The following is an 18,416-nucleotide window of genomic DNA, read 5'->3' on the forward strand; positions in this document are numbered from 1 at the left end:
TTTCTCAGCAATGAGACAGATGCTGGGGATTCAGAACACCGAGGTAATATCCGGCTGCTGACCTATTCATGCCAAGCTCATGCATGGTATCATGTCATGGCATCTCCATATTGTGTTGCCAGGGTGGCAGTGCCAGCATCGGATTAAACATTCTACATGATGGACTGAAGAGCAATATTAACACTCATCTGCAGGATCCTAAGTCAATGCGGATCGCTGGCAAAATAGGGTTTGTTTTATTTGTTTGCTTGCTTTTTAAAAAGAAAAGTATGAATCCTAAATTACCTCCCAGCTATTACTTTTAAATGTATTAACATCTGAAGATACTCTATTTTGCTACCATATAAAGATCTGTATAAAGCCTTTAAGAATTTCATAGACCTAAATTATACCTTAGGTGTTTTTGCCCTAAGAGCTACAAATATAGAAGATCAAACAATTCAGAAACAACATTAAGAATAGCCCATGGAGTAGGTAAACTTAAAATATGTCAAATGGCAAAAGAGCAAAACAGGTAGGTTGTTCTTTACTTACAAGTTAGTAACTGGCTCTCCTTTCAACGGAGGTAGGAGGTTCCCTGAGCCAATCAAGCAGCTGTGTACGATAGTCAGACTCTGTAGAATATCATCTCTATACAACACAAAACATATTATTTTATTTTAGAAGATTCCTAAGTCATTTTTAACAAGACTTCTAGAAAATCTAGAATCTAGGGAGAAGAACAAAACTTTATCTAATGGTCATGGGCACAATAAGTACTGGCTTATCACTGAGTAACACAACATAAATATATTTATTGCTGATAATAGGCCTTCTTAAACAGGTTTTAAATAATTAGTAACATGTACTGACTAACTGTACTCTGAGAAGCAAATTTTAATTTAATTAATTAAATACAAAAATAACTACCACTAACAAGAAACAATACCAAGAATGTCTATCTTACTTCAAATTTCAAACATGGAATTTGGGGGGGGGGGAGAAGGGAGGAGGAAGGAGGAGGAGAAGGAGGAAGAAGGAAAAAAGAAAAATCTAGCTGCACACACATTTGCTTCCAAAAAGAAGTTTAGCAGACTTGAAACACACTAAATCTCTTGTTATTATTTTAGGAATCTTCAAAACAACTTCAAAATATAAAAGTCTAATGGATTCAATAGTAACTATTTCTTATTAAATTCCTATGGAAAAGAAAGAAAATCTCAGTTAAGTAAACTCAATGTCAACAATGAGAGCTACTTAATAAGTTTAATGTTCAATAGACAGATAAAGGTCTTTCCTTTGAAAGGGGTATACCTTACCTATACTTTCCAAAATAAGCAAGTGAAATCGCTAAGTAGAAGTGTTTCTGTCAAAAACTGGGAGGGTAAGATGGGAATTAGTTTTAGTATTTAACATGGGTAGGTGGTCTTAGTGTGGTGGGTGCATATGTTTACTCCCAGCTCTTGGGAGGCAGAGATAGGCAGATCTCTTGAGTTCCAGCATAGTCTACATGGTGAGAATCTGTCTCAAAATAAAAAAAAAAAGAAAATACAAACAATACCAAAAACCAAAAATGTTTTGATGAGACTAAGATGATCAACCCAGTGACTGTCTAGCATGATGTCCTGGGTTTGATCCCAAGCACTGTATAACCTGGGAATGGTGGAACATGATTATAATCCCAGCACTTGGGAAGTAGAGGCAGGAAGACCAGATGTTCAGGGTCATCTTTGACCAGCCTTGACTATAAGAAACCCTGTCTCAAAAAAACAAAAACAAACCTTATACAACCAAAACCACAAAAACCTGTTTCAACATTGATAAATTTTTCTCAGTGCATTTAATGTATATTTTCAAAACAAACACTGAATATGTTATGAATCATAGAGCTGGAGAGTTGGCTAAGAGGTTAAGTGTACTTGTTTCTCTTGCAGTGGACCTAGGTTCAGTTCCCAGCACCCACATTGTGGCTCAGGATCCAAAGTCTTGTGATGTCTGTGACTACCAGGCATACACATGCAAGCAAAACACTCATACACATAAAATAAAATAAATCTTTAAAAAAAGATTTAAAAAAAAAGTAAACATATACATCAGACATAGAGGTTGGGGCAGGTATTAAATTTTGAAAGATACTACTAAAGAAAACTAACCTAGACATTTCAAGTTCTCCATCCCCACAACACTGGAGTTTGATGAGCTCAGGCTGAAGAAAGGAGTCTAACAAATAGAAGGCGAAAGAAACTTCCTCTGAAGAAGGAACATGCCACTGGATCCCCAGATTCCATAAATCTCCAGGCTTACCCCAGTCCTAGGAAAGAGAAGCTTTTCACTAAGTTGTAAAGTTGGAGAGAAACATGTATACACAACATTTATAAATTTAAAATCAGACCTAGAAATAATATGTTGATACATGCAAAAAAGACTCATGACAATATCATTACTCCTTTATTATTATTATACCCCTGAAAAATGTCTCTCTAAAAGCCACTTAATATGCATTTCTTGCAGAAGAGAAAGGAAGTTCATATGAAGGTAGCTAGTTTAGGCCTGAGATAATGTATAACTAATGAGGTGAGATACGGCCCAGCCATGGCAGAAAAGCAGAAAACCATTCAAGTATGTTGGCACACAGCAGCTATACATCACAGCACAGGAGAGGCTAGTACAGGACGATCACAACATCAAGTCCAGCCCAGGCCATGTAGCAGGAAAAGAGGGTAGAGTTTTAGCTTCATGACATGTTAAAATGAATGAGTCTAATAATTCCAATAACAGAGTATTTTTGTTCTTTGTTTGTTTGTATGCATGTATGTATATGTATGTAGCATTCTGCCTACATGTACCCCTGCATACCAGAACAGAGCACCAGATATTATTATAGATGGTTGGGAGCCACCATAAGTTGCTGGGAATTGAACTCAAGAACTCTGGAAGAGCAGCCGCCAGTGCTCTTAACCTTTGAGCCAATTCTCTAGCCCTCCAATAAGTTGTAAGCAATGTACTTTAATAAAAAGAACTGGGACACTGAATTCTCTCCCAGACCACAGCAGTTTGATTTCAGACCTATGTGGTGACTCACAACTCTGCAACTCCAGGTCCAGGGGATCTGATGTTCTCTCTTCTATCATTTGGGGGCAGTGGAGAGATATATGGCTCACAGACACAAACAAACAAAATACCCACACTCAATAAATAAATAAAACTTCCCGAAAAGATGTGACATTTTTATACACAGCAGGAAAAAACAATACCTCTGAATTATTTTTTAAAAATAACCCAATATATTTATTCTTTAATCCAAAATGATTGAAAATGCTTGCCTTGATAGGGAAGTATTCAGAAGGAGGCTTGTTAAAGCCACCCGGCACACTGCAGTATTCTGTGGGGTAGATTAGTGTGGTAGAACGAAGAAGATGATGCAGAAGATTGCAAGACAGTGTGTAGCCCTGCTTACAGGTGAGGTGTAGGGTTCGCTGGAGAATCTTCACAAGTTGCTCCTTATACAGAAGCAACTTCTTCCCATCTACACGAGTAATCTGAAAAGACAGAAAAAATACTTGAAGGCAGCTGGGCAGTGGTGGTTCCAGGACAGCCAGGGCTATGCAGAGAAACCCTTTCCTCAAAAAAGAAATAAAAACTCAAAAACAAATTTGGTTTTACATCCAGAACCAAAAATCAATTCAAGGTTCAGTATTTGACATTACAGTGCTTAAAAAAAATTTCTGTAAATGACTTTGAATAATTTCAAAAATGTCATTTTAACTATACCTTAATTATTAACTTTTTAAAATCCAAACACCTATGTTTTACATGCCAAAGTACCATCTTTTTCAAAAGAAAACAAAATACGTTTTTAACTTTCTAAACTAACTCATAAATAAAATGCAAGCTTGAATGGTAAAGATTTTCTAAGAGTTAGGCATGTTGGTACAGATCTTCAACTCCACCACTCTAGAGGCAGATCTTTGTAAGTCTGAGGCCAGCCTGGGTTATATAGTGACAAACCCGAGTCCCCCCAAAAAACAAAAACCGTGAGCTGGCATGGTGGCTCATGACTTTAATCCCAGCACTCAGGGGGTAGAGGCAGGTGGGTTTCTGTGAGTTTGAGGCCAGTCTGGTCTACAAACTGAGTTCCAGAACAGCCAGGGCTGTTATTCAGAGAAACCGTGTCTTGAAAAACAAAACAAACACACAAACAAAAATCCAAAATATAACATAAATAAAAATTCCAAATCTTTGATAATATCCTAAGTAATAGGTTATTCCTTTTTTGTTTTGTTTTATTATTCTTGAAAAACTTTATTACAGTTTAAACAACAAAGCAATAGATGGGAGAGTAAGGCCATCCTTCACAGTTATCTGTGGCAAACCCCACACGAGAGACATAGTTTAGGCAAAAGATGTTCATTAGTCTATATTTTAGTTATATCTCAATTTGAGATCATGAGAATCAGTCACACAGGTAAGAAACAGGTCTGCATGAAGCCCCACCAGAAAGTAGCAGAAGGCCTAATGTGGCTAAGCCTGCCGGCTTCTGATCCTCAGCAGACTGAGCTCCTGAAGATTGAGAGCAGGTGGCTCACATTAAAAACACCTGCAAGGGGGCTGCGCTCCCACCGCCTTAACCTTTACTGGGACTGTGGTATCACAATCGAGATGGAGATTCAAACAGTCAAGTCAAGCCCGAAAGGTAAGAATCGTGTATTTCTTTAGAGGAAACATAAAAACATGACTAAATGGATCTTCTCTTAATTTACAATTAAAAAGTCCATTTTTGAAGGCATTAAAAAATAGACACAGCAGCACTAACACCTGAAAAGATTGCACTCAGAGCGTCCCCATTAAGAACTGCAACTGCGAAGTCTGTTTCAGCCCACAGAGGCGATTTCTGTGTGAGTAATGAGCTGTTTACTTGGGCTTGCCCTCTATCAACAGCACACACCTGGTCAACTATTAAACCTCTACTGTAGGGCTCTTCTTCCACTGCATTTCCCTTTAACTAAAATGCACCTCAACATGACTAGACAATTCAAAGAGGCTGTAATGGCCTTCGATAATTTTCTTCTTTTCATGATATAATTGTTTTTATTTTATTTTTTTAATTTTTGTTTTCTCTTTTGCTGTTTATTTTATTTTATTCTTATTAAAAATTTCCGCCTCCTCCCTGCCTCTCTTTTCCTTCTCCCTCTCCCCACTCCCCACCCTCCTCTTCCCTCCCCTCCCTCTCCAATCCAAAGAGCAGTCAGGGTTCCCTGCCCTGTGGGCAGTCCAAGGTCCTCCCCCCTCCATCCAGGTCTAGGAAGGTGAGCATCCAAACAGGCTAGGCTCCCACAAAGCCAGTACATACAGTAGGATCAAAACCCAGTGCCATTGTCCTTGGCTTCTCTGCAGCCCTCATTGTCCACCATATTCAGAGAGTCCGGTTTTATCCCAGGCTTTTTCAGTCCCAGTCCAGCTGGCCTTGGTGAGCTCCCATTAGATCAGCCCCACTGTCTCAGTGGGTGGGTGCCCCCCTCACGGTCTTGACAGTCTTGACTTCCTTGCTCATGGGACACTGTCACTAAGACAAAAAGGCAACCCACTGACTGGTAGAAGATCTTTATCAACCCCGCAACAGACAAAGGTCTGATCTCCAAAATATATAAAGAACTCAAGAAACTAGACTTTAAAATGCTAATTAACCCAATTCTTCTTCTTCTTCTTTTTTTTTAAATTTAAAGTCAGGGAGCACTATGTAGCCCACGCTGGCCTTGAACTCATCAGCCTTCCAAGTGTTGGGATTTGAATGCATCACCAAGTCCAGCTCAATAATCTTCTTCTACTGTAGTTGATGGCTAATGCCCAATTTGGCCTTAGTCTTTGATTTTAGATTTACAATAGAATACTGCATCACATACAGTCATCTTGATCAGTGAGTAATCTACTTACATTTCATAACAAGTTACCAATATAAAATGTGCAATATTGTTGCAAAAAAATATACAGTATAGAGAAGTTTCTACATTCCCACATAGGCTTTAAAATGAGGTAATGAAAACTTGACTGGTTAACCCTTTCTACCATTTGGGATGTCTCAGGAAAAAACAATGCTGACACACCTTTCCTCAGATCTTTTCATGTCATGATGCCTTTGAATAATTCTGAGGACCTTTTCTATGCTGAAAAATAATTTAAGAAATCCTTCAGCTTTGTTGGGTAGTCTGTCATCATTCCAGCTGCTCTCAAATCAAATGTTCTTTTGTACGCATGCAAACATATACTTGGATGCCCCAGGCAGTGAGGTGGTGGAATAGAGCTTTCCACACTAATAAGGTACCAGAAAGCCAGATGAGAAACTTCCAACCTTTGCACATAGTGTGTGGCTCTTTCAGCTTCAGTATGATAGAAGGCATTGGAATGTCAAAAAACTGTTCTCGAATGGGCACAAAGGGCAAGAGGCCAGTGAAGAAAAGGCCAAGGATGAGCAGAACATGCTGTGGGCTTAAGAGTGTGGTAATATCTGAGTTCTCTTTGTAGCACTTTTCTACAATTGCAGAGCTGGCACTGCCCCACAGTTAGGTGCTCTCTCTTATACTGCTTCACCAATTCTGAGGCCTTCTTAATCAGCACACTGTTGTTGACTTTGATGTCGATGTTAATGGGGGTCTCAGGAAAAGCCTCAAACACCTCCTTCAGCAATGGAATGCAGTTATCTTTTCCTTCACACTTGCATACTCTCTGAAATGATAAGGTAGGAGCTCACAGTGTTTGAGGTCAGAGACATTTACACTGATCCCAGTTGACCTCTTCAGATTTGCATCATGTGACACTACAACTTGTACATCTTTTGTGATATGGCAGTCCAGTTCCAACATATCAGTTCCATTGTGTTCTCCAGCACCTCCGTGGTGAGAGATGTGCCTATTGAGGAATCGCTGTTTCTTTCTCTGGTCCAACAATGTTCGGTATTTAAGCAACAAGAACGACATGACCAAATACCCTCCCAGGGTAGAGAAAAGGCAAAAAGCCGTGGTAGATGTTATCCTCGGTCACCACCTTCTGGGCCTCTGAACCCCACTGCGCTGTGGCGGTAGCAAAGGCTGTGGTACCAGCAGCTGCTCAAGGTTTGCTCGCCCCCAGTGGGTGCCCTCAGCACAGCTGGTTATTCATTTTTTTTAACAGAAAACTGGACTGGGAACATTTCTATCTTTCTAAAACTGTAATGAGAAATTCCCAGAGCATGGGCCTGCTGGTGCATGCCTACAATTTCAGCACTCAGGAGCCCAAGAAGGAAAAATTACCATGAATTCCAGGATAGTGTAAAAATTTAACAAGACCTAGTCTCATCAAAATAACAGTAACAACAATAGTAAATTCCCAAATATCTGACTTTTCATATGCTTTAACATCAATCCAACAACAACAAAAACTAAACTCTAGAAGCAAGCAAACATTTTTCTTGCAAATGCTTACAATACCTCAGACAGAAGCTGAAGGTTCCACAGCAACTCCTTGTCTAGCTCTTCTTCATTCAATACATCATCATCTAAAATGGCAAGATAGCACCATAAAAGAGTCATAAGTCCATGGATAGATGATGCTAAAATATTTCTATTTTATATTCCCTAATAGTTCAGAAACTCTTTCAGGGAGACTTAGGTCTTCAAAAAAGTGAAGTCAACAAACAGGGAAATGGAATCAATTTTTAAGAAAATCAACAGGAAGTGGCAGTGCATGCCTTTAATCCCAACACTCGTGAGGCAGAGGTAGGTGAATCTGAGTTTGAGGCTAGCCTGGTCTTCAGCGTGAGTTCCAGGACAGCCAGGGCTATGCAGCAAACCCTGTTTCAAAAAAACAAGGGGAAAAAAAAAAAGAAATCAAAACTGAAAATCAATAAGCTAACTAAGATTCCTGCCAAGTGACATCTCACAAAACGGGACATTTTCAAAGTAGCTCTGGATAAGTGTTTCATAAAAATATTAATTTAATACGGCATGACTTCAAAGCTACTTACCAGCCTGTATGACACATTTTGTGTATGTGTGAAACAGAGACACAGGGGTGCACACCTTTAATCCTAGTACTCAGGAGGCAGAGGAGATGGATTTCTGTGAGTTCCAGAACTTTAAGGGCTACACAGAGAGACTAGATAGATAGATAGATAGATAGATAGATAGATAGATAGATAGGTAGGTAGGTAGGTAGGTAGGTAGGTAGGTAGGTAGGTAGGTAGGTAGGTAGGTAGGTAGATAGATAGATAGATAAAACATAAATACTACCTAACTGAGAATATGTTGATATTAACTGAGTTTTAGGAGTGAAGAGAGACTTTATCTAAAATCACACAGAGAGAATAATGAGTTTTCCTTTTTCTGACTTACTCATTGTAAGCTGCGTTATAACACCGTAGCAGTGGGGAACAAAGAGCTTCAAGGATTCTTCCGGGCAGCACTGAAAATGTATTTGTATAAATAAGGTGTCATTTTTTTTTTTTGGTAAATACTCAACAGTCACAAAATATGAAGCAGCACTATTGTTGGCAAGATCAATGTGTCTTAGTAACAAGTTATGACGAAATAATGAATTAAGCCCATACCCATCACTGAAGAACTTGGGTAGGAAGACAGAATGTCTGAGGCCAACCTGGGCTACAAAGCAAGGCAAAAAACAAAATACAATAGAACTTACCTTTACAGCAGCACGGCACATGTCTGCTACCATGCGTCCTGCAACTCTTGTTTCAAATATATGAGAAACAGAAAAGTTAAAGACCTTCTGAAGGGATACCTGTTGATACAGAAGATAAGAAAACACCCAAATCAGTGTAATTCTTTAGAAATTAACCACCTTGTAGAACATTAAAGAAAATAATACTTGAACTACTTCAACAGTAACTGAGAAGTAAAATGTTAAGCACTGATTCCGTTCGGGGCTCAACAGTCTCTGTAATGAATCTAACTGAAACAACACTTGGGAAGGCTGACAAGACAGCTCTTCAAGTGAAGGTGATTGGCATCTTTACCTTAAGTTTGATCCCTAGATTCATGTTATAGAAAGAGAGAACAGACTGTCAAGTGTAGTCCTCTGACCTCCACATGCATGTACAGTAGCACACACACCCGCACACAGAGAAGGGAGTGGGAAAACAAGGTAAGGAAGGAATAAGTTAAAAGACAAACAGAAAGCATTTGAAGAGCAATGGTTGATTTGAAATAGAAATGCGATGTATCATTTACAGCAGATGGAATCCAAATGCAATGCAATCACCTTGATAGAACAGAAAATTTTATGGGTATCTATTTCTTAAAATTTGTCATTCTGACAAGTATCAAGTACAAATTGTTATATCTACTTTAAACAATAGAAACATGCCAACCGTGGGGCATGTTGCATAATCCCAGAAACTGAGAAACCGAGACAAGAGGATCATTGTATATTGAGACCAGCCTGGGATACACAGCAAGTTGCTGGCCTGCCTGGGATGCAGAACCAACACCTGTCACAAAAATAAAACAAAATGCCAGTGGAGGGGTTAGCCTGTAATCCCAGCACTAAGAGGGGCAGAGGCAGGCAGATCTCTGTGAGTTTAAGGCCAGCCAGGGTTGTTACACAGAAAACCCTATCCTGAGAAAAACCTATACATACATAAACAAAACAAACAAAACCCCAAAGACTTGAAGAAGTCTAATTGTACGGTGATATAAAAAAATCTTAACCTACATAAAGGAATGGATTAACAAATACCAAAAGTTAGAAATAAGTCTTGTTTGTTAAGAGATGGTTTATGTTCACTTCTTTAGATTCTTTATAGTCTCTTTGTGCTGCTGTCTGTGTTTCTGTTTTTGCTTGAAGCAGGGTCTCATGTGGTCATGCTGCCCTGTGGATGATACTGAATTCTTGTATTTCCTATGTCCTCCTCTCAAGTGCTAAGACTAAAGGTAGGTGCGGCAACTCATGATTTAATCCCAGCGTGGGGGTTGGCGGCACAGACAGGCAGGGTCTGTTGAGTTCAAGTGCAGTCTTGTCTAAATAGTGAGTTCCAGGAGAGCCAGAGCTACATAGTGAGACCTTGTCTTGAAAAACAAAACAAATGCTAGGACAACGGGTGTGTACTAATTTCTATAGCTAAGCTATACTCATATATCCCTAGTAGGTGTAGTATAGCTTAGCTTTTAATCAAGATGATCATGTTAAATGTTGATTAATCTCAAATGAAGGAAGGAAGGAAAGAAACAGAAAGTCATTTTAAAAACCATATACCCATAGCTATGAGTCACTGTCAGATGAATGGGTACTTTAGGACATCAATTTTAATCCACCATAACATTATTATACTGAGGATATATAATTCCTATTATGTGATGGCATAATTTTTAAAACTTCTCTCATTAATTACTTTAAATTACCAATTAAAAAAAATTGTAGTCAATGTCAGGCAAGGTGATGCTCCCTTATAAACACAGCACTTGAAGGAGGTAGAAAGACTGGCAAGGTCAGTCTGGGGTATAGAACCAATACTCACTCACTGCCCCTAATCACACTGTACCATCAACTGAGAATTAGTAATCCTCTTTACAGACACTTACTATATACTGCAGTCATTAACACTGATTCCGAAATCAACAATAACTTACACTTGTTCAAGCTTATCTAATGCAATTATTATTTAGCTAACAACTCTCTTATGCTTAGGAACATTAGAATCCATGCACTAACACTTCAGTTTTAAACTGCAGTCACTCGAGAGGCAGGGAGGCAGAGGCAGGCGGATCTCTGTGCGTTCAAGGCCAGCCTGGTCTACAGGAACTAGTTCCAGGACAGCTACTATTACACAGAGAAACCCTGTCTTGAAAACCAAACAAACAAAGCAAAGTTTGAAAATGCAAAATACAAGTCACTAAGTAGGTAACTTTCAAGAACATTCCTGGCTGCACACGATCTGTGGGAGAAGAATGCATGGCAATAAGTAGAATCTTTTTACCCCTACACACACACACACACACACACACACACACACACACACACACACACACACACACACAATGATTTCTGAAAGCAAGTGTATCTGCAAACACTCTGCAATGAGGACCAAAATGTTTCCTAAAATCATCACTTGAGTAGAAAGGATAACTGGCAATGTGCACAGGCTTAAAAGGAGCTGACACTCAATGCAAAAAAAAATCAACTAAACAAAAAGACTGGAGTTACTTTTTGCAGTAATGCTCTCTTACCATAAATATTTCTTTGGAACACTGTGTGAGGATTGTACTAAACGTAGAAGACAAACCCAACTCAACCAAACTCTCCAAGTGGGTCATTTTCTCAGTTTCTGTCTCTTCCCTTGTTTGCTCCAATGTGCTACTTTCTATTAGTCCAAAGCATCTAAAAAACACAAAGCATATTTTAGAAACAAAAAACTGGGGACAGTCAGATAACCTTTATTGCTATTATTATTCAAGACAGATCTATTCAATTTCTTCATGACTCAAAAAGTCTTTTTTACTTTACATTATCAACTTCAGATTTGGGTAAAATATAAATAAAAAGTTATAGCACAGAAAGAAATCACTTTCTAGGAAAGCCCTATCCGCATCCCACCCTCTTTTAAAGCTACTGCAGAAAAAATAGGACCGAGTTATCAACATACCTGTCCATAAATTGTAAGACGAAATCCTCAAATTCAGCTGTGGCCGAACAAAGTTCTTTTTCAATCTATAACATTGCAATGTAGAAAAAAATTACAAATATATTTAACCTTTCCCCTCTGAACTAATGAAATTTAATTATGACCTAATAAAAAATATTCCTGTGTAAATTTTTGTGTGGATACTGTGATAAACACCATAACTACATATGCTAATTCAAAGCCACTTCACTGCTTTATTTGAATCAAGGCAACCAACAACTTTGTTATCAACCCAATTTTCAAAAAGCTGTAAAAGACAGTGTTGAACTACTTCACATCCAAATGATACAAGTAACAACATGTTTACAAAAAAGAGACCACACTTGACAACCTCAGGATACTGCTTTCACAATGGAGGGTTGGGTAGGCTGGCACTACTAGTGTCTAGTATCTAGTACAGCAGGACAAATACACTATTAAATATTCCACAATGGAAAGACAACCTTCCATAACAAAGAATACTTGGTTCAAAGGTATCATTGTTGAGAAACTATGAAAGTCTTAGTGACTCCTTGAGGTAATGATACACAGCACTTCTCTGTACCCAGATGATAGATATTCACAATGAAGAGCTATCTAGGATCTTTCAGTAGGAACGTGGAGAATTGGGCTTCTTCAGCCTCCCAGATTAATTGGCGTGTTGCTTTGTGTGGTTAAAGGCTCTAATTTTAGTTTCAGTGGTATTCAAAAAAATTTTTTTTAGTCGTGGATACATGTGCATTTGACACACATGTTGAAGTCAAAGGGTAACTTTACAGAGTCACTTTTCACCTTCCATCTTTACATGGGTTCTAGGGATCAAATTCAGGTCCCTAGGCTTGCTCAGTAAGTGCCTTTTCCTGCTGAGGTATCTTACTGGTCCAAGTGTTCTTATCTATAATTTCTAAGACTATTGGGCATTTCTGATTTGTAAGACATTTAAATTGTTTTCTTTTTAGTGAAGCTTCAGTTATTCTGTGCTTCTTAACAGTTCTTTAAGAACCATAGCAATGAAGAAAACCTCCATACTAAATGCCACTAGTCCTGGGGAAGGTTATTTTAAGCAGTGATGGATGGAAAAACAAGACAGCACCACCTATGCTGAACAAACCTTGTAAAACTTACAACAAACTGAAATATACCAGCAGATGCCAGCTATTAGGTAAGCCTTGCTTACCACACTTCCTAGGGTAGGTACCACAGCTCTTTCACCACCAGAGACAACATGGCTCCTAACTATACCACCCCACTCACAGAATAGTAATTGTAGTTAAAAAAAAAATAAAAACAAAATCAAATTTTTCATTTGTGATGGAGACTGACCCCAAATCCTCGTGTATAATAGGCAAACACAAGTACCATTTTTTTATTTATGATTTTTATTCAATTTTTGAGACAGGATCTTGATATGTAATACAGGTTCTCAGCTTTCTGAGCCCTGGGAATGTGCACTAGTGTGCACCACTGCACCCAGCCTCCCTGTCCTTTTAGTAACTGTACTTCCTAGAACCTATCCAAAACTGCTCTTGAAGAAGCAAAGATTACTATGCATATACGGTAATAACACATTTCGGTTAAGCCTTTTATAGCCAGAGAGCATCCTTACTTCTGTGAGGTCATTTCTTTCTTGCAGTACAGATGAACAATCTACTAAAGGCACCAGAGTAGAAAATGTTCCTATAAATTGGAATGTGATCTATGGGAGGAGATAAAGAATTTGCAATATTAATTAGTAATTCTATTTCATCACAAATTATGCCAAAAGCTAAGTACAAATATTCAAATTATTTTAGGGGAGACCCCACACTGACCTTTCAGGTATTTTTCACTTAGAATTAATTTTTGTCTTTCTGGAGGTGATGGGAAAGCAAAACTAGCTAAAGTAAACCTGAAACTCATGATGCCTCAAATTTATGGTGGTCTTCCTAGCTCAGCCTACCAGATACTGTGAGAGTAAGCCACTACACCCGCCTCTAAAATCAAACATTTTAAGATTACTAACAATTAACTAGCTTTTGCTTTAATAAAAAAAATTAGAACAAAATTTATTCCCATTGTATACTGAGAACTATATATATGGTTCTCAAATCTTTAATCATTAAAAAGTTACTTTGTCTTCCTCTTGAAAATGTAACATTAGAGTGAACCGCTAAAATGTCAGAGGATAAGAAAAAGACAGCAAAGTAGTAGTAAATCAGGAGAAAATGTGTAGAAATAGGAGATGGAATTATATATCCTGTAACTTTTCTGTTGTTATTCATGTGAGAAGATGTTTTTGTTATTCTGAGACACAGTCTCACTATGTAGCCCAGACTAGTCTCAAACTTGACACAGTCTCCCAAGTGCTTAGACTGTGGGTTTCTACTACCATGCCCAGCATCTGTATTCTGTAACTTTTAATCATACTCTCTTGGTTACCCATGTAGATAAAGAGGGCAAGAGATGCCATCCTACAACTTATAGTATGTCTAAGAAAAACTTGAAAATATAATGAGTTTTAAAATATCACCATTAAATATATGCAAACTAAGGAAAATTACTTACAAAAGAAGGTATTAAATAAATCAATTGTGCACAAATCTCAACTTAAGCATTAACAATATAACTCTGTTCAATACAATTTTACATTGAGCTACATTATCATTTAAAGATATCTAACTAAAAAGAAAAGATGTCTAACTGCAACAAAACATAATCGTCAACAGGCTCACCATGCATTTACTAAAGTCATTTGGATCCACTCCAGGCAATGCTCTCATTAACAGAGGTAGCATGTGTGTTGGACCTTCAGGGAACCATTTGCCACCTGATACCAAACTTCGGGCTACTCCAATGACACAACTTAATGTGGCTGTGAGCTGATGAGGCTCTGTCAATGTCTCTAAAGCAGGATATGTTCTAAAGATTAGAAGAAAATACAGTTTCGAAATTAAATATATAAGTTCATAGACTGCATTTTACTTGTAGATTATAGACAGCAGAATGCTTAGAGTGGAGATTTCCTACTAACACAAACAGATTTACACACATAAAGGAACAATACAGATATTACATAGTCTAAAGCCCTGTCTCATCTTGTCTCCACGCAGACTCCAGTAAAAAAGGAGCATAAACTAAGACTTTCATTGTTTCAGCCAACTTAACCCATATCATATTGAACTAAGAATGACAAAAGTGCAAATATTCTACCCATTCCTCTTAAAACAAAATCTCAATCTCTTAGTCGTTTTCTTTTTCTGAGATAGTGTTTTATGTAACCCACGTTGGGCTCCAACTACCATGAAGCTGTTGATGACCTTGAGTTTCTGATCTTAAATTGCTGGAATTACAAGCCTGTACACCATGTCAGGTTTTCTATGCAGTGCTAAGGACTCAACTCATAGCTTTGTGGGTACTAACAAAGGACTCTACCGAGCCACATCTCTCCACTTTATTCTTCTGAGACAGCCTTATTGAAATCAGAGCTCACTGACTGGCTACACTGGCCAGACAGCCAGTCCCAAAGATCTTCCTATCCTCACCTTTCCAGAACTGGAGTTATAGGTACCTAGCTTTTTAAGTGGATACTCAGGATCTTCATCCAGAACTTCAATTATTTTCCTCTGAAAATCTACTTTGTAGAGAAATATGCAAGCATCTTAATATCTATTTATGCAGAAAAGGCAAATAACAGTAGTATTGTTCATTTTTTTTGGATTTAATTATTTTTATTCATGTGTACAGCTGTTTTGCTTGCAGGTATGTTTGTTCAGCACGTGTGTGCCTGATGCCCATGGAGGCCAGAAAAGGGCACTAAATCCCCCTGAAACTGGAGTCACAATGGTTGTGAGCTGCCATGTGGGTGCTAGGAATAGCAGCAAGTGAGCATGTGTCCAACCCAAGAGTACTGTCACTTTTAAGTAGGGAAAGAGAGAAAAGAACAAGCAGTTTTTGTGCTGCACACCTGTATGCTCAGCACTTGGGAATTCCAAGGTGTGAAGTAAGCCTGGGCTATAAAATGAGACCCTGTCAGACAACAGAAAGCATGGGCTGGGTTGTAGTTTAATGGTAGAGTGTTTGCCTAGGACACACTTGTCCACACACCAGGTTCAATATTCAGCATAGAAAAAAAAAATCCAAGTTAATGCCTTACTGTAAATAAAAAAAGCAGAAACAATATTTAACTCTTATTTTGAGAATACAAAACTCTAAAGATTTCTTTTTTATATCTCCATTTGCTTATTTCATTTTTTTAAAAAAGATTTACTTATTTATTACATATACAGTGTTCTGCCTGCATGTATGCTTACAGGTTAAGAAGGGGGCACCAGATCTCATTGTGGATGGTTGTGAACCCCCATGTGGTTGGTAGCTGAGAACTGAACTCAGGTTTTCTGGAAGAACAGCCAGTGCTCTTAACCTCTGAGCCATCTCTCCAGCCCCTGCTTATTTAATTTTTGACAGAGAGACTCACTGAGTTGCCAAAGCTAGCCACAAAGTCCTGAACGCAACATCCATGTTTCTTAGCTTCATGAGTAGCTAGAACCAAAACTATGTACCAATATACCCAGCTTGCTTTGATTTTTTTTTTTTACATTTATTGTTTATGTGGTCTGGCTACATGTGTGTGTCATCAAAAGACAAAGAAGTCAGTTCTCTCCATCCACAATGTGTATTCCACGAACTAAACTTAAACCATCTAGCTTGGTGGCAAGGGCTTTTATGTGCTGAGTTATAACACCAGCCCCTTACATTTAAAAAGAACTCTGAGGCTGGAGGGCTGGCTCAGTAGTTAAGAGAGATTGTTATCCTTGCAGAAGACCAGAACTCAGTTTCCAGCCCCAGCAGCACACTATACCACTTGTAACTCCAACTCCAGAGAATCCAGCACCCTCCTCTGCCTCTGAGTCACCTGTAAGTGCATGCTCATGGACACACATAAACATACTTACACATACAAGTAAGCACGAATTGTCTAGAAAAATTACAGGGTTTTGTCCATGGTTTTGAGACAGGATTTCATACTATAGAGCCCTGGCTTACCTAGAACTCACTACGTTAATTAGTAGAATGTAATTTTAGAAAGTAATTTCAACATAAAAAAGAAATGAAATATAACTGATAGAAGATAGTGATACATGAAAATAATAAAGACAATAAAATTTTCTTCATTAATTCTCTATTCCATTCTCAATATTTACTGACAATTTTTGTTTGTTTAATACAAACAAAAAAGTCATAATTTATGAGTAAAAGCCTGGGTATTAAGAAATAGATAAATAATCTAAAATATGCTAGTACCTTCAATTTAACTTTTTCTTGTCAATAAGCCTCTAAAGTTACCAATTCAATCAAGTTAAAACAAAACACCTTGCTTCTCCTCTAAGAACAGGTGACTATAAATATCAAAAACACAAAAACACATGCCACAGGCAAAAAAGGAGAACATAGGAAGAAACAGGTAAGCTATGACTGAGGCATCTACCATACATACCAAGCTAAACTTACCTTTCAAGCACAGGGGGTATTACTAACTCAGGTCTCATGAGTGCAAGGTTCTGCAGAGCTTGGGCTGCTTCTAGACTGCCAGTTTTACTAAACATGGCCAAGAGGACAGGCTGAATAATGCACTGTACAAAGTCTGTAACATCTTCATCAGTAAGCTTATGGCTGTCAGGCACAGGAGTTAACCAGGAGGGCTTCTTATATCTTTCACGATGTAATCTCCTAACAACACTGTTTGGCAAGCGCTGAAGGAGTTTCATTAACTTGTTCTGGAGATACAGAAACAATAGGTTCTAGGCAGGTGCAACTTTCCAACATAGATATTTAAGGTTCCTCTCACTCAAGAAAAAAGAATACTCCGGATACAAAGAACTGTGTGCTCTAATCACACATAAAGACATACTATACCAACTACCCAACAGTGACCTCTAAATTCAAGGATTTATGTTGTTGTTTTAATTTCCTTTAGACAGGGTCACACTATAGCACAGACAAGTTCTGTCATCTCCCTACTATATAGTCATGTACCTCACTGCCTTGCCTTAAATCCATGTTTCAAACGAGTTTCTAGTCACATACTGGGGGCACACACAAATAATTAGCATCCAGTAGGCAGAGAGACATGGATATCTGATAACTTGACATCAACCTGGTCCCCACAGTGAGTTCTGAAAGTCAGGACTACAGAGTGAGGTCCCGTCTGAAAAAGGAGGAGGAAGGAAAAAAAGTACCTTGCTACCAAATAATAGTTTTTAAAAAGCCACTTTAATCAGGCAATTAAAAGACAAAGCTAAAATAGCTGACAAGATAAAATTCAAACAATGGGCCTATGCTTTCGTGGCATTATTTATTATCATGTTCTTGCCAATATTTAGCATTTTGTCACTAATAATCATGTAGCATCATCATATTATTTTATTTCTATATGTCTTGTAAACACACTGACTCGATTCTAACCATTTACACAGAGCCAAAGCTTTTAAGAAAGACAGGAAATATTACAGTTCTAAGATGAGCAATAGGTAAATACAACTTTATCTTTAAATCTTCAAATACAATACAAACTGAGCACACTTACCAGCCAACGCCCATTATTTGAAGGATGATAAAAAGATGTGATGCTATTAAATAAACCAGCCAAATGTTTTTGTACTAATTTACTTGGTCCACCCTGTCCAGACCAGGAGAGAGAGAGAGAGAGAGAGAGAGAGAGAGAGAGAGAGAGAGAGAGAGAGAGAGAGAGAGAGAATGAATGAATGTTAGTTTATACTGTATATGGATGGATCAGTAGCTCAAACCCTATTAC

At 38.1% G+C, this 18,416-nt stretch overlaps 1 protein-coding gene and 1 pseudogene across 1 annotated transcript in view; both read right to left on the reverse strand.

The window, feature by feature from the left end:
- Psme4 (proteasome activator subunit 4) overlaps positions 1-18,416 on the reverse strand; it is a 113,599-nt gene that overhangs the window by 52,205 nt on the left and 42,978 nt on the right. Inside the window, exons 9-20 of the mRNA XM_075942510.1 lie at positions 18,189-18,281; positions 17,114-17,379; positions 14,338-14,524; positions 13,233-13,322; positions 11,609-11,673; positions 11,193-11,343; positions 8,650-8,748; positions 8,343-8,412; positions 7,440-7,507; positions 3,303-3,518; positions 2,133-2,290; positions 535-630 (exon numbers count right to left, since the gene is read on the reverse strand). Of these exons, the coding sequence (XP_075798625.1) occupies positions 535-630; positions 2,133-2,290; positions 3,303-3,518; positions 7,440-7,507; positions 8,343-8,412; positions 8,650-8,748; positions 11,193-11,343; positions 11,609-11,673; positions 13,233-13,322; positions 14,338-14,524; positions 17,114-17,379; positions 18,189-18,281 (1,559 nt within the window). The remainder of the gene's footprint in view (positions 1-534; positions 631-2,132; positions 2,291-3,302; positions 3,519-7,439; positions 7,508-8,342; positions 8,413-8,649; positions 8,749-11,192; positions 11,344-11,608; positions 11,674-13,232; positions 13,323-14,337; positions 14,525-17,113; positions 17,380-18,188; positions 18,282-18,416) is intronic.
- On the reverse strand, positions 5,364-7,004 carry LOC142832940 (lysophospholipase D GDPD1 pseudogene; annotated as a pseudogene).

Source organism: Microtus pennsylvanicus, chromosome 12, assembly GCF_037038515.1.
Source record: "Microtus pennsylvanicus isolate mMicPen1 chromosome 12, mMicPen1.hap1, whole genome shotgun sequence".
NCBI classification, from domain to species: Eukaryota; Metazoa; Chordata; class Mammalia; order Rodentia; family Cricetidae; genus Microtus; species Microtus pennsylvanicus.